At 37.3% G+C, this 14,532-nt stretch overlaps 6 protein-coding genes across 6 annotated transcripts; 4 read left to right on the forward strand and 2 right to left on the reverse strand.

Annotated features, from left to right (window-relative positions):
* Window positions 1-4,366, reverse strand: C9374_014326 (uncharacterized protein; the record flags this gene model as incomplete). The annotated part of the gene is made up of 2 exons (XM_044690301.1): window positions 1-1,821; window positions 1,880-4,366. Coding segments are annotated over 2 exons (4,308 nt in total), but the record flags the coding sequence as incomplete, so codon positions are not given.
* Window positions 4,367-4,811: 445 nt separating this feature from the next.
* Window positions 4,812-8,291, forward strand: C9374_014327 (uncharacterized protein; the record flags this gene model as incomplete). The annotated part of the gene is made up of 1 exon (XM_044690302.1): window positions 4,812-8,291. The coding sequence occupies one exon, from the start codon at window positions 4,812-4,814 to the stop codon at window positions 8,289-8,291; it is 3,480 nt and encodes a 1,159-aa protein (XP_044552919.1).
* A 237-nt stretch (window positions 8,292-8,528) lies between these two features.
* On the forward strand, window positions 8,529-9,809 carry C9374_014328 (uncharacterized protein; the record flags this gene model as incomplete). Its single annotated transcript, XM_044690304.1, has 1 exon — window positions 8,529-9,809. One exon carries the CDS (start codon window positions 8,529-8,531, stop codon window positions 9,807-9,809), a length of 1,281 nt encoding a protein of 426 aa, XP_044552920.1.
* A 124-nt stretch (window positions 9,810-9,933) lies between these two features.
* C9374_014329 (uncharacterized protein) lies at window positions 9,934-11,593 on the forward strand (the record flags this gene model as incomplete). The annotated part of the gene is made up of 3 exons (XM_044690305.1): window positions 9,934-10,057; window positions 10,099-10,721; window positions 10,796-11,593. 3 exons carry the CDS (start codon window positions 9,934-9,936, stop codon window positions 11,591-11,593), a joined length of 1,545 nt encoding a protein of 514 aa, XP_044552921.1.
* Window positions 11,594-11,727: 134 nt separating this feature from the next.
* Window positions 11,728-12,954, reverse strand: C9374_014330 (uncharacterized protein; the record flags this gene model as incomplete). Its single annotated transcript, XM_044690306.1, has 1 exon — window positions 11,728-12,954. The coding sequence occupies one exon, from the start codon at window positions 12,952-12,954 to the stop codon at window positions 11,728-11,730; it is 1,227 nt and encodes a 408-aa protein (XP_044552922.1).
* A 236-nt stretch (window positions 12,955-13,190) lies between these two features.
* On the forward strand, window positions 13,191-14,324 carry C9374_014331 (uncharacterized protein; the record flags this gene model as incomplete). Its single annotated transcript, XM_044690307.1, has 1 exon — window positions 13,191-14,324. One exon carries the CDS (start codon window positions 13,191-13,193, stop codon window positions 14,322-14,324), a length of 1,134 nt encoding a protein of 377 aa, XP_044552923.1.
* Window positions 14,325-14,532: the final 208 nt, after the last annotated feature.

Genomic DNA, 14,532 nt, shown 5'->3' on the forward strand with positions numbered 1-14,532 from the left:
TTGTGATTTGACAATATCACTAAGCTTTCGATCAATAGTTTCCTTTGATATGAATAAAGATGAAAATGGCATTCCAATAATGTCACTTTGGGATTTAATGCCAAACATGGATAAGGCAGGTTGGTTAATATTCTCAACAATTCCATCTTGATTAAAAATAATTGTTCCATCAACACAGCTATCTAAAGTTCTGTTCAATAAACTGTAAGAATTGATACCTTCTCCTTCACTCATACCAGCATAGATTTTACTCTTCTTTTTCTTTGCTAACGTGAAATTCATAATGTAATCCATAAAAATTTCTTCATTTTCCAATGTTTCGAATGGAAGGAAGTGAAACATTTGTCGAAGTTGACGCATTTCTTTCACATATACTTTCCACAATATATAAACCAAATAATTGATGATGAAACATAAAATTATGATGAAAGAGGTCACACTAATGCTAACAATCATTGATACGATTGTGTCAATCACATTCACCAGCAGTAATAGAACCTTATCCACTTTGCCTCTAAATGCTAAACTAAGTGAGAGATGAATTCTAACAAATTTTTCAATCAACTCAGTTGGAGTAAATATTTGTCTAAATGTCTCCTCTTTAAGTTGTTCCATGGTTGATGAAATATAGCCCATTAATTCTTCGATGCTCAAGCACTGAAAGAATTCTAAATTTTCTTGCAACGAAAAAGAAGAGTTCCATAGTGAATGATGAAGAGCAAGAGCATCGGTACTATTTTGTGTTTGATTGGAGTTATACATGTTGCAAGTATTGGACAACATCAAATGTTCAATATCTGTACTGTAGCTCCTAATAGGATTGTATCCTTTAACATCATCACCACGTGAAAAAATCAAGAAATTATCAAATAAACTTCGTATGGTTATGGAAAGGTCGTAAAACGTTGCTGTAGTATTCACTAATAGATTATTTTCTGAATTATCTCGAATCAACTCGAGAAGATTGAATAATCCCTTATGATAATCCACTTGAATATCTACAGAATTACGAAGTTTCAACATGGAATTATATTGTATGTTCATATTATTAGTAGAGTCGTAGATAAATGCAAAAAACGCCACAGAACCCAATGCAAATGCCAACAATTGTAACGATGGAACTGCAATTACAGGATTTCTCATCCATTTCATTGTGTATTTCTTCTTGTCACCATCTAAAGAGTGTTTCTCATCACTTCGCAAGTCATGATACACTTTTCCAACATCATCTTTAGGAAGTTTTTTAAATAATTTGATTAGTCTTTCACGGTCTCGAAATTTATAAATGATAATGGCAAAAATTCCACAAGAAACTCCTACAAATGAGAACATGGCTATAGATAGACCTAAGACGAAATCTCTCAACTGCTCAATAAGATGATTTCTATTGTTATCAATAATTTCAGAGCAAAATGTTGCAATAGTTGAAGGAATCGTTTGTCTATTTTCCCAAAAGAACATAAACGGAAAGTTGTTTTTCGTGTTCATTCTCGCATCTTCATCTTGTTGAATTAATTGTTCCAATGTATTAGTTAACATGGAATAAATTTCAATAAGAGTCACTTGTTTGGCAGAGGGTAATACTTGTTCTGTTGAGTTGTCAGAAATGGCTGCTGGTATGAGAATTGTATGATATTTTTGTTGATAGCCTTTCACAACTGATTGAATTAAATTGTCGGAGCTTGCAGAGTATGTTGACAGCATGGTTTTTAGCTTGATGTTATAGTTGTTAAATCGTTGTGTACTTTCACGCTGGATCTTGTTCATGTATACAGTATTGTTTGAGTACAATTTCAATTTTTGCAATGTTCGTATATCCACCTTTACGTAATAATTATGAGCATTAACCTTGCTGTTTTCATTTTGAAAAACAACTTACCATTACATAGTATGGAATATTGGCTGCGTCACACATGTCATAATACATCCAAACGTTGGATTTATACCCTTTTGTTTGAAAACCGTTTCGATTAGTGGATTGAATTATTTCTCCAAGTAATCCTCCTGTAATTCCCAAAATGACATAACATGGCACAACCACAATCAAACATAAAATCCATCTAAAATCAGGTTGCTTGTGAATGAGGCCTCTAAACGTATCTTTTGACTTGGTTTTCATTTGCTCTTCATCAAAATTTTTAGCTTCATCCAAATCATCTTCACAATTATTGGGTTCGTGTTGTGGAAATGTTTTGGTGTGTGTGATCTGGTCGACATCTGAAGGTCTTGTGCTATATCTTCTTACAGAAACAGTTTTGAATACATGTTTTCTATTGTGTGCTTCTTCTTCTTCTTCCAACATGGCTGCTTGAGCGTTCAGCATTTCACTCAGATCCATTTGAAATAAAATTTTTTCAGCATAGCGAGCATAGTGTCTAAGTATGGTCACATTAGAGGCATGTTGCGAGAGTAGATCACTAAATTTGGTAGATATCTCCATGATATAGTCCGCCAGGGCGCTGCTAGTTTGCAATATCGCGTCTGTATCTTCCATGCTATCATTTAAGATGTATTTCCAAAATGTTTTTTGTAATGAAATGACTTTCTGCTGTTTTTTGTAGAGATCTGACAGCTTTTTATCAATTTCTTCGTTCCTTCTCATACCTGGTTTGATTTCATCTTTTTTCTTGAGATACTCTTTCTCATACTTTTGCAACGAAAGATAAATTCTGTCAAAAATATTCACTTTTCGTCGCATTTGATTCATGATCATTTGAATCGCCTTATTAATGCTGTATCTTGAATCTTTGTACTTAAACAGAGTGCACGAGACAACATTCACTAAATGGGTATCTGTGATCACTATTTTGTTTCTGATTACTTCACTCACCACTTGTCTCGAAAGTGCCACAAGCGATGAATCATTAAACATCGGTAGAGAAAATTGTAAAACCTTGGCCAAAGTATTCTGGCTGACTTCTTCTAACAGTTCCGAAGGATTTTCTTGTAATTTCTCACCGACCAGGTTCTGAATGTGCTTCAAGTACAATTTGAAAGCAAAAAAGGACACAATAAATCCAATTGTAAAAAACAATATAAACACTCCCACGCTCACTCCAAAATAAATGAGTCCAATGTCACCGTTTTGTTGTACATTTTGAATAGAGCACACTAGTGAAACAATTCCAATTCCAATTTTTCCAAAGTTCAAAGCAATGTCATAGCTATTTTCTGAAATGCGACTGAAAGGAATGTACCAAATAATCAGCATAATATTCAACAAACACAAGCATATGTAAAATATGGGATACAAGTACGTATACTCTTCGTAGCAAGGTATCATTTGTTGAATCCAAACATAAATCTGATACGAGACAACTATGGCAACAATTACAAGAGGTTTCAGTGAACTGAAAAACGCCCGTTTCACATAAACCACAAAGCATCCAGGCGCTTTTTTAAACGTTGGAAATAACACATGGGATGCATTGGAAATGCACAACACAAAAAACACAGGAACTACTATCATGTGTATGGAAAAACCCATCAATAAGGAAATGGCAGCAAAACTGGCGTTGAGGCCACTCCAACACTCGACAGACGGATAAGTTTTAAGGTAGTACAGAACTGTGCTTGAAGCTCCCAAAACCGATGACTGAACTTGTTCTGATGCATAGTTGCAGCTCCAAAATGTTGCATACAAACTCGCCATAGGAATGGACAGAATAAACACGAACACCGTTAAATATTTTGTAAAAAAAGAAATTCTTTTCGCCCACTTGCTTTCCTTTCCATACATTAATTTGGAACAATAAACAAGTATGAGCCAAACCATCTCCAAAACTGTGAACAATATGCAAAACGCCAAAGCACCATCATATGGTAGAAAATGCAATCCAAATGTATACAAATTCTTAATGGTGTATTGAATGATATCACGAGTTGTAGGCCCCCATTGCATGAACGGAATGTAACCCATCGCAATTGTTTGAAGAGGAAATAATATTCCATGAATCAGAATTGAAATGAGATGAGGTAAATGATCCCATGGATGAGATTTTATGGCCCGAATGGGTGAAACGACATATTCCTCTGCAAGGACATGTGTTTGAACTACGTCCACACTCGAGCTTTCCACGACGGAGGTCTGATGAGTGGAAATAATTTCTTCATCCTCAGCCATTACGGTTGGAGGTGATTGATGAGGGTGTACACTCATTCCCGTGTTGGATAGAATGGAATTTCGAGGTGCAAATAAATGATGGCCTAGTGTGGTGTTCCTGACGGTGGGTGAATGATTTCCACCACTCGTCGTGTTGTTGTTGTTATTGGCATTCATGGTAAGGCTTGCAGCAGAATTGCTGATATTGGTACCAGTGCTGTTGTTGCTCGTAGAATTATTGTTGGGGTCCGTAAGATTTGTCATTTGGTATCAGTGATGAACAATGATGATGATGATGAGGACGTTCAATCACTCCGAGAAAAGTTGAAGAGAGAACTATCAAAATAGAGTGGGTATAAAATGTTTGTTTTCTTCGAACAATGTTCCAAGCGGCGCCATGACAGTTCGCGTTTCAGTATTTACATTTCGCCGAAACGATGCAAAACACTCTTGATGAAACTTTTGTCATGACGAAAGTAGTCGTTTCATTTTTTAATGTTGTTTAATGACGCTGAAGCAGCTTGTCAACGTCGTCGACAGGCCATATCTTCTCCCTTTCAATTGTAAAATATTTTTTGAATACATTAAACTTGTTGAACATGCATGTTGAGGAATTGCTTAATTGCAGAATTTCAAATCTTTACAGGACACTCCAACAAGAAAAAAATATTTCAAATAGCTCCTTCTTTCAACATTCACTCACCCAATCATGCCAATCAGCCGAAATGCTCATTCGTATGCATCGAAAAAGATCAAACGGCACATGCAGGAAATCCATCCAAGTTCTACCACGACAAGTGTTAGCAGTGTAGACGGCAACAATTTTTCGTCTTCTCACTTGCCGTTAGATCAATTCATTGGACTCAAGATTGGACAATTTTCCGACAAGGCTTCTACCATATTACCGCTCGTGTCGCATCATGTCAAATGCCAAATTACGTATCCAGTCGTTCAAGTAGTGTCTACCATGACATTCCGAAACGATCATTCAAAAACAATTGAAGGAGAGCTTGTATTACCAATGCCAGAAAATGCCACTGTGGTTGGTTATGCCATGGAAATTGATGGCACTCTTGTCGATGCTGTTCCTGTAGAAAAAGAAAAAGCAAAACAAGTATTTGAAGATGAAGTGAGATCCGGAAGAAATGTGTCCATTGTAGAGAAAACCTCTCAAGTGAATTGTTTCAAAACTCGTGTTTATCCATTGCCATATCAAAAAGATAAAACAATTCAAGTGAAATATCAAATCATGTTAAATGAAAATGCCACAACAAATATTCAAGCCAATACCGAGGAAGGACTAATCAAGAGTTGTGTATTTATTCCAATGAATTATTTAAATTTTGAAATGTTGAGAGAGGACAGTAAGATTGAATTTTCTTTCGACGACTCTTCCTTTCATGGTTTGGAAGGAGAAGTTTTTTTAGAAACTGCTGAGACAACAAGCATGAAGAGAGAAATTTCAATTCAAACTCAGCAAGATGGAGATGAGAAGGATGAAACCATGCATGACATTACATTTTCTCAATTGCTTTGGAGTAATACTAAAGAATCTCCATACAACAAGACACCGTCATATCATTTCGAGCTCAACAAGTCAGATTTGAAATCAAACATGACAGGATTCACTCTCAATATTTCACAAAAAACAGAATGTACTAGAAATATTCTATTCGCTGTTGAAGACGGATATTTTATGACCAATATTCCTGTTCCTGCTCCTCCAATAGAAATCCTTTCAAAGGAACACGTATTGTCACACAGAGGTAAAAAGATTCAAATTCTGTGGGACTGTTCGTTGAGTCAAGAAAAGCTACACTCTACCAATTGTGATCTCGTGAGAAAAATTCTTTCCAAAGTATCACCATCCTCAATTATATTTACGTGTTTCAGTAATACAGTATTGAACACTCTTGAATTTTCATATGGAAATTATGGATCTCTCTCTGAATTGGATCAATTTTTATCAAACGAACAAGACTTTGTATATGATGGAGGGTCTAATTTATTATTATTGGATAAGGGTATGATTGATGAAAATTGTGACTATTGCATTGTTTTTACGAATGGTGTTCATACCTTTGGCCCTGAAATTACTCATGTCACAACCTTCTCAAAGCCACTATACATTGTAAATACTTCAACTGTGTGCAATTCACAGTTATTGATGAATATTGCAACGAAAAGTGGAGGAATGTTTTTAAATGCTCTTCAAATGAAAGAATCAGAATTATTGGTGGCCATTGGCAAACCAATTCTTTGTTTTGCCTTTGCAGATTATGAAGAGAATGAAATTTATGAAGTATATCCCCATGAACCTACTTGTTTACAAGAAGGACAATTGTTTAAATTATTTGGAAAATTCAAACCATCACTCGATTCGACTTTTGGCAATTATGAAAAACAATTTTCCAAAGCAGTTGTATCATTCAGATATGGCTCTCAAATTTATCACTCTCAAGAAATACTATTACCCATTCCTCATGGAAAAGACACGACGTCGTCCAAAAACAAAGAAGCCATTATTCCATTATTATGGGCACAACAGAAAATTACATGTCTTTCAGCCTTTCCTTCGATATTTAAAGAAGAAATTCGACAAGTAGGATTGCAGTTCAAAATTGCAACCGAGAATACATCTCTCATTGTTTTGGACACGTTGGAACAATATTTGAAACATGATATTGTTCCATCGGAAGAAACTTTGCCCGAAATTTTCCAACAATTCCATGAACAACGTAATCGTGAAAAACAACAAGAGGAAGATCGAGTGAAACAGAAATTGGAACGAATGCTTCATTTATGGAAACAACGTGTCGAGTGGCACAAAAAGGACATTGATCTTCAAGCACTGAAAAATCCATTAAAGAGTCGTCATCGACTCTTTAATTCAGGAGGAAGAGGAGGACTAGACTTGTCAGACGAAATTAATTTGCAACTACCTGATGTTAATAATTGGCATTTGAGAGATGGTCACGAGAACCAAAATGATAGAGCCAAAGGTTTTGGAGGTAGAGGTGGTGGACGAGGTGGTGGAAGAGGCGGCAGGGGAGGAGGTAGGGGAGGATCAAGAGGACGATTCCAAGCATCCTCTTCCTCGTCCTCCTCGCAATCTAATGAATCAGAGGAGTGGCAAGTGTCAGGTCTTGGCAATAGTCGAGCTGTTAGAGACACAGAGAAAGAAACTGTAAAGAAACGAAAGAGAAAGTTAAAGAACGATCAACAGCATGAGGAAACTGAAAGTTCCATTCGAGTACAATCATGGACTCCCGATGTGACTTATTGTCGTGAAATTTCCAACTCCTCCAATCCATATAAGGAATATTTGAAACAGAGAATTCTCTATCGTGAATCTCCTGCATTCTACTTGGATGTGGCTGACCTCTTCCTAACCTCTCCTACCTTATTAAATGTAGAATTGGGAGTGAGAATTCTCTCAAATATTGTCGAGTTGGAATTGGATAATATTCAACTCTATCGAATTGTTGGCTATCGACTCGATCAAGCGAATGAATTGGAATTGGCCGAATGGATCTTTGAAAAGGTTCAAAAATTAGCTCCTTTTGAACCTCAATCGTATCGTGATTTAGCTCTCATCAAGGAACGTTTAGGAAAATATGAACAAGCGATGGAATTATTCAATAAGGTCATGATTGGAAAATGGGATATGAGATTTGATGAAATTGAAATGACCGTTGCGACAGAAATGAATCATTTATTATTGAAAAATCCTCAATTACCAATCATTGATGAGAGATTTATTCATAATTTTGAGTTGGATGTTCGAATTTCAATGGCATGGGATGTTGACGATGTCGATATTGATCTACATGTTCAAGAACCAGCTCCGTTTGGTGAACACGTCTTTTTTGGACACAACCGTTCGAAAATAGGAGGTTATATTTCAAGAGATTTCCGTCAAGGATACGGTCCCGAAGAATACATGATTAAGAAAGCACAACCTGGTTCATATAAGGTCACTACCAATTATTTTGCAAATCATTCCCAGAATTTGACAGGTGGCACCACCGTGTTGTGTACATTCTTTACGAATTACATGAGAGACAATGAGACGAGAAAAATGGTCACTGTACGATTGCAATCGCAACAGCAAGACGTTCAGGTGTGTGAAATTGATTTTAAGGAATGTAAGGAAGAGGACTCGAAGGAGTATCAAGCTTGGAAGTAGTTCTGAACAATAAAATTAAATTCCAAACACATGAGCGCAACTGTGTGTTAATGACTCTGATTATTTATCTGGTAAACATCAAGTTCAAATGTTGAAAACCACGTTCTTCATTTTTCAAATTGAATTCAATTTCCAAAATGAATATTACCTATAAACTTATCTGTTGACCGAACACAAAGTCTCTGTAAGCAACAAAAAGAAACAAACCGAAATCATCGACGTTCTCCTCCAGCCACAATGATCTCCTCGAATCATTCAACCAAAAGTTCCGATCAAGTGATGAATTCAGACTCGACACAAATCTGTACCATCACCTTCCCCAATCAAAACACCTTCCAAATGCCCATTCCACACGTACCTCTCACATCCGATTCGTATTGCCAATCCTTCAACGTGGATACTTGTTCCGATGAAGAAATTCAACAATTCTTTTCCAAATATGGTTTCATTGTGTTTGACAATGTGTTGAACCAAGATCAAGTCCAAGCGACCGTGAGCGATATCTTTGATATACTTGAAACCAATACCAATAATCAATTCCAACGTCATGATACTACGAAATGGAATAGTTGGCCAGAGAATGCTTTGGAACATTTCGGAAACGTTTCCATACCAAGTATCTTCTCGAGACAATTTCTAATGAATCGACAGAACGAGAAAGTGGTGAAAGCCTTCTCTCGAGTATTCCAATTACCTGAAACGGAATTAATTGTGAGTCATGATCGAGCCTCCTTCTATCGTCCTCCCAAATTAAATTCCAAATACAAGACCAAAGCGAACTTACATTTGGATTGCAATCCAGCAGAAGCCTTAGATGAACCTGAGAAGGCCACAGTTTCCTACTCGGAATTGAATCGTTTGCATTATTCGAGTGGAAAGGGACATTTCATTACCGAGAATAATCATATATGTACCAAACGTGATGGTTTACAAGTTCAAGCCTTGATCAATTTGAATGATAACTTGAGTGAAGATGGTGGTTTAATTGTTGTCCCAGGTTTTCATCAATACTTTTCTCAATTCTTTGAATTATCGGGTTTAGTGAATGATTTGGGTCGAGGTCGTCCCAGTTTTGCTTTCAAACCTCGAGATCGAATCACGGGTGAGATTTATCAATTGGCTCAACGAATTCCTTCCAAAGCTGGTTCATTGATTATTTGGAATCAATTATTAGCTCATGGTTCTGCTCCTACGGACATGCAGAAGAGTAAGGCTTCGTTCCGAAGTGCCATGTATTTACGAATGTTTCCAAAAAGCATGTTATTGAGAGAAGGAGCTCATCATCGAAGAAAGAATCGACGAGAGGCACTGAGAAAGAAGATTCATTTGTTGTATTTGAATGAGAGAAGACCTTTGGAATTGTCGCCTTTGGGTCGTGCTGTGTTTGATATTGACGATGAAGGGGCTTCAGTGAATAGCGAAAATTTGTTTGATCCAACTCCTCCATATGCAGCTTCGTTAAAACCTTTGAGTTCAGAAAAGAAGTCAAATGGTGGTGCCTCTAGCGAAGATAAGTGAAAATTTAAGGTGTCCCTTGTTTATTTGTAATTCATCAAATCTCAGAGTAAATGAACTTGAACAAGAAAGGAGCTGTCATCTGTCGAATGTGGAATCGTGCTCCAGGAGGAACACATGAAAAAAAATGTTACAACAATCGAACAACCACCACAACTCCATCGATAACATTCCTCTTTCAGATTGGGATGTTTCAACAGTGATTCAATTCTTGAACAATCAAAAGGTCACTGATAACCGTGTTCATCAAAGTAAGTCCACCTGAAAACAATGATCTACAATTTCTGTACAGTATTTAAAACTCAACAAATCAATGGAACATTACTCTCTCACTTGAATTTTGATGATCTCCAACGTCTGGGAATCAAAGGTGGCTTTGCTAATACCATTGTTAAGAAAGTCGCAAATTTGAAAGAATATCAAGAACATTATTTGGATAAACACAAAATGGAAATGAGAAATTTAGCCAAAGATTTAGAAGGAGATATTCCTGATAATGATGACTCTCGAGAAGGTATAAAAGAAACCTCCATAATGATATCTTCCTCCTCGTCTGGAACTCCAACAACGATTGGTGTGACTCCTTGTCCTGCATGGAATGTACAAGATTTTAGTGAACAACAACGAAAGGAGTACATTTTCTGTTTGGAAAAATTGAATGCCATTGAGAATTGGGATCCCAGACAGGATAAGAATGCCGCCTGTCAAAATTTGATATTTTCATCAAGATTTAAATATCAGTACTTGAATCCAAAACGATTGAAAGAATATGTTAGCCAATCAAGCAATTCGAATAAGGAATCCAGATTGAAAGTTCGACTTGTCATTACAGAGTTGAGTGAAACCACTCAGCATCGATTCTTACGAACTGTTGGATCCATTGCTGGATTCATTGGAGATGCCAAGTATGGAATGGTAAGTGAGTTTTCTCGTTTTGGAATTCCAAATGGTCCAACATATTATCACAATTCCACATTGTCCATACACAGTTTCACACATCATTAATTATTGGACCATGGTATTTGGAATGGGGACATCAGTCATTGGCCTCTATCAGACATCGATCTTCTTCGAAAGCCATTCTCGTGACCAATGTAGGAGAAATTAAGGGAATCGAACGTGTCAATCAAAAACTTACAGCTCTTGCTAACGTTTGTACCGAATGGAATGCAACAAAAATGTACGATAGTAAGCAGTGTAATTGTCAGCATTTCACAGAAGCAGTAATAGATGCCTTGGGAATGTCGATAGAGTATGAACAAAACATTGATGTCAAAACTCAAAAATATTTAAACAAGATGAAAAGGTATGGAGCTGGTCAACGTGTGTACAAAATGGGAACCGATGTCAAAGCCTTGCTGTTGAAAGAGCCAAAGGATGAAGCGACCCTCGATGACGAGACGTGTCAATTCATTCATCTCATGAGAAAGAAAATTGAAAGCACTTCCAAATTTTCCTTCAAAACACACAAAGAATTGGATGAATTGGTTAAATTTGCAATCATGGTTCATCCACTGTTCACAAGCTCTCCAGATTACCTCTTTTTGAAAGGTTTTGATCGAGCCTTTTGGTTGAAACATCAAAGTGAGAAGAGTAAATTGGATAAGGAACATCGAGAAGCATGCAAACCCTTAATGGACTCGGACGACTGTTGTTGTTTGTGTCCTTTCAATCCAACACAAGATGTGATAGGAAATGTCAACATGACTGTCATGGGCGTCGATTATGTTTTAGATGCTCATTGTGGATGGCAGCCTCCATCATTTTTGGAGGTTCTCAATAATTAGTCGAGTGACGTTAACCCTATCATGGACAAAAAACCACTAAAGATCGATATACTCTCACAATACTGCTGTTGTTGTTCTTAAAATTATTATTATTTGTTTAATATGTAAAAGTGAAACTGGTAACAACAAACCCCTTAATAGAGCAACATCTTTTCTGGATCTTCAATGAGCTCCTTCACTCTCTTCAAGAATGTCACAGCTTCTCTTCCGTCAATGATTCTGTGATCATAGGTCAATGCCACATACATCATTGGTCTCACAACCACTTGGTCACCAATGGCAACTGGTCTATTCTTTGTGGCATGCATGCCCAAAATTGCGGATTGTGGAGGATTGATAATTGGAGTACCCATTAAACTTCCAAAAACTCCACCGTTAGAAATTGTGAAAGTACCTCCCTTCATGTCATCAATTTGAATTTGATTCTTTCTTGCCTTTTCACCCAAGTTTGCAATGTCTCTTTCGACTTGAGCAATGGATTTGCTTTCAACATTACGAACTACAGGCACAACCAAACCAGTTGGAGTTGCAACAGCCACGCTAATGTCAACATAATCACGATAAACAATTTCACCATTGTCAATGATAGCATTCACTGCTGGAACTTCTTGAAGAGCAATAGAAGCAGCTTTACAGAATGCACCCATGAAACCCAACTTGAGTCCATCATGACGTTCTTGGAATTCATCTTGATTGGCCTTTCTGAGTTCCATAATCTTCTTCATGTCAATTTCATTGAATGTAGTCAACATGGCATAGGTGTTTTGAGCCTCCTTCAAACGTTCAGCAATCTTGGAACGAATACGAGTCATTTTCACTCTTCTTTCAGTTCTTGCAAAAGGTGTAGTTGATGCTGTTGCAGATGTTTGTTGTGGTTGAGCTGGTGTAGTGGAAGGAGTTGATGGAGTTGATGGAGTGGTAGTAGTAGCTTGTGTTTGTTTTGGTTCTTCCTTCTTCACTTGTTGTTGTTGTGGTTCAGTCTTGGCTGGGGTAGCTACGGCTGTTGCCGATGGCTTGCCCTCGGTATCCAAGATGGCAATTTCCTTTCCAACTTCAACAGTATCCTTCGCATTGGCCATGATGGATTTTAAAACACCAGCTTCTGGAGCACGAATTTCCACAACGACCTTATCGGTATCAATTTTGCAAATGATTTCATCTTCGGCACAGGCTTCACCAGGTTTTTTCACCCATTCGTTAATTTCTCCAGAGCTGATAGAGTCTCCCATAGGTGGTACCTTGATGGTAATATCCTTGAGAAGGAAAGGAGAAGAGTGGAGGAAACGAACTTGTTGTTGTTGGTGATGACGTCCAAGAGTGGAAGCGAGGATGCGTGAAGATTTGAGGATTGATCTTTTCATTTTTTTTAAAAAAATTTGGTTTCATTCTTATGGTCAAAGTGTCGGCTTTAAAAATCCCCGAATCACACATTCTCGCGTTAGGTGAGGGATCATAAGAATTGATTGGATAAATTTATGACCAACATATATTATTAATGTAATTGGAATTGATGAACAAAGGCAACGGTAAAATGGATCAGGATATCAATTCATTTTTCAAAAAACATATTTGTACTACTAAAAAAATATTGTTCATCATGGGCTCAGCTTCATCCGTTGCAGAACATTGCTTAATTGTTTTGACTCACTTTGGGGAAACCATTAAGGTTCAGCCAGGAAATTCCAACAAGTGCATTGTATCATACACACAGCTACCATCCTCTCATCCAACAGATTATTTATTCAATGATGTATTCTATGAAACAAGATTCGAGGCTTTACGAAAGGATTATCATTCACCTGAATTGCTCAATTCCATGCAAAGCATGTACAACATGTCCACTTCAGACTCTAATGAAGCAACCACCACCACTCCACAACAAATTCCACCCACAACACCATCATTCATTGGTGGTGGTGCAACTAGTGGTGGCGGAGGAAGTGGTATCGGATCCTCTCCCTCCTTCAATAGTGGCTCTGGTGGAACCTCGTTCAGTGGCTCACATGCGGGAACTGGTGGTTTCTCATCCTCTACAGCCTCTCCCTTACTCGGAGATGTACAATTTGACCCATCACTACTCGATGATCGGGATGATCGAACCATATCATTTGATGCACTCAAGACCAATTACTCCGAGTTTAGAAACTCGAAAATACTTCAGCATGTATTCTCTTCGGTGGATCGAGCGGATGAGCATCAAATGCACATCAATGAATTCATGAACAGCTATCCAAGTTTTCAAACGAATGAGCAGAGAGCAGAATTCTTTCTCAAGCTGTTATTAAGGAAGACACGGAAAATCACGAGTTTTAACGAAAGCGGTTGCAACACGAATACAAAGAAAAAAAACCCTTTGGAATTTTCCATCCAAGATTTGGCTGATATTTTAGCTTTGGGAAAGGAAAAACCAAGAAAGATTCAAAACGAAACTGAACGAATGCACTTTATTAAGCTCGCATCTTTCATGCTGTATCAGAGCCTTTCCTCAAGTCAACAACCAAAATCTGAAAAGGAAACCAATTTTTGTAAGCAAGTCGAAGAACTTCTATCCTCGCTAAGTGAAGCAAAAACCGTTACGACTCAAGCATCAAAAAAATCAGAAGAATCTCAAAGTATTCTCATTGACTCAATAGGAAAATACAAATTCAATTCAAAGCAGTTTGCTCTTGTGTTGAATGCTTTCGAGACCAAAACAAGAGGAGGTGATGACGAATGTTTATTGAAGTGTTGAGCCAAATCGGATTCAAAAGCAACAATACATTAAAAAAAATCTCCTCATCTTGCTTGTTGTTGTTCCATTTCAAACAAACACAACTTCGAATAACGTGCACCTTTGCAACAGTTATTAATAATCCGGGTGTTTTTACCGTGTCTACACATACAAACCTTTCTCGGGCCAACACCACCATCCCAACCCTATTTACTTTTTGTAAATAATA

Source organism: Naegleria lovaniensis (assembly GCF_003324165.1).
Source record: "Naegleria lovaniensis strain ATCC 30569 chromosome Unknown tig008, whole genome shotgun sequence".
NCBI lineage: Eukaryota > Heterolobosea > Eutetramitea > Acrasida > Naegleriidae > Naegleria > Naegleria lovaniensis.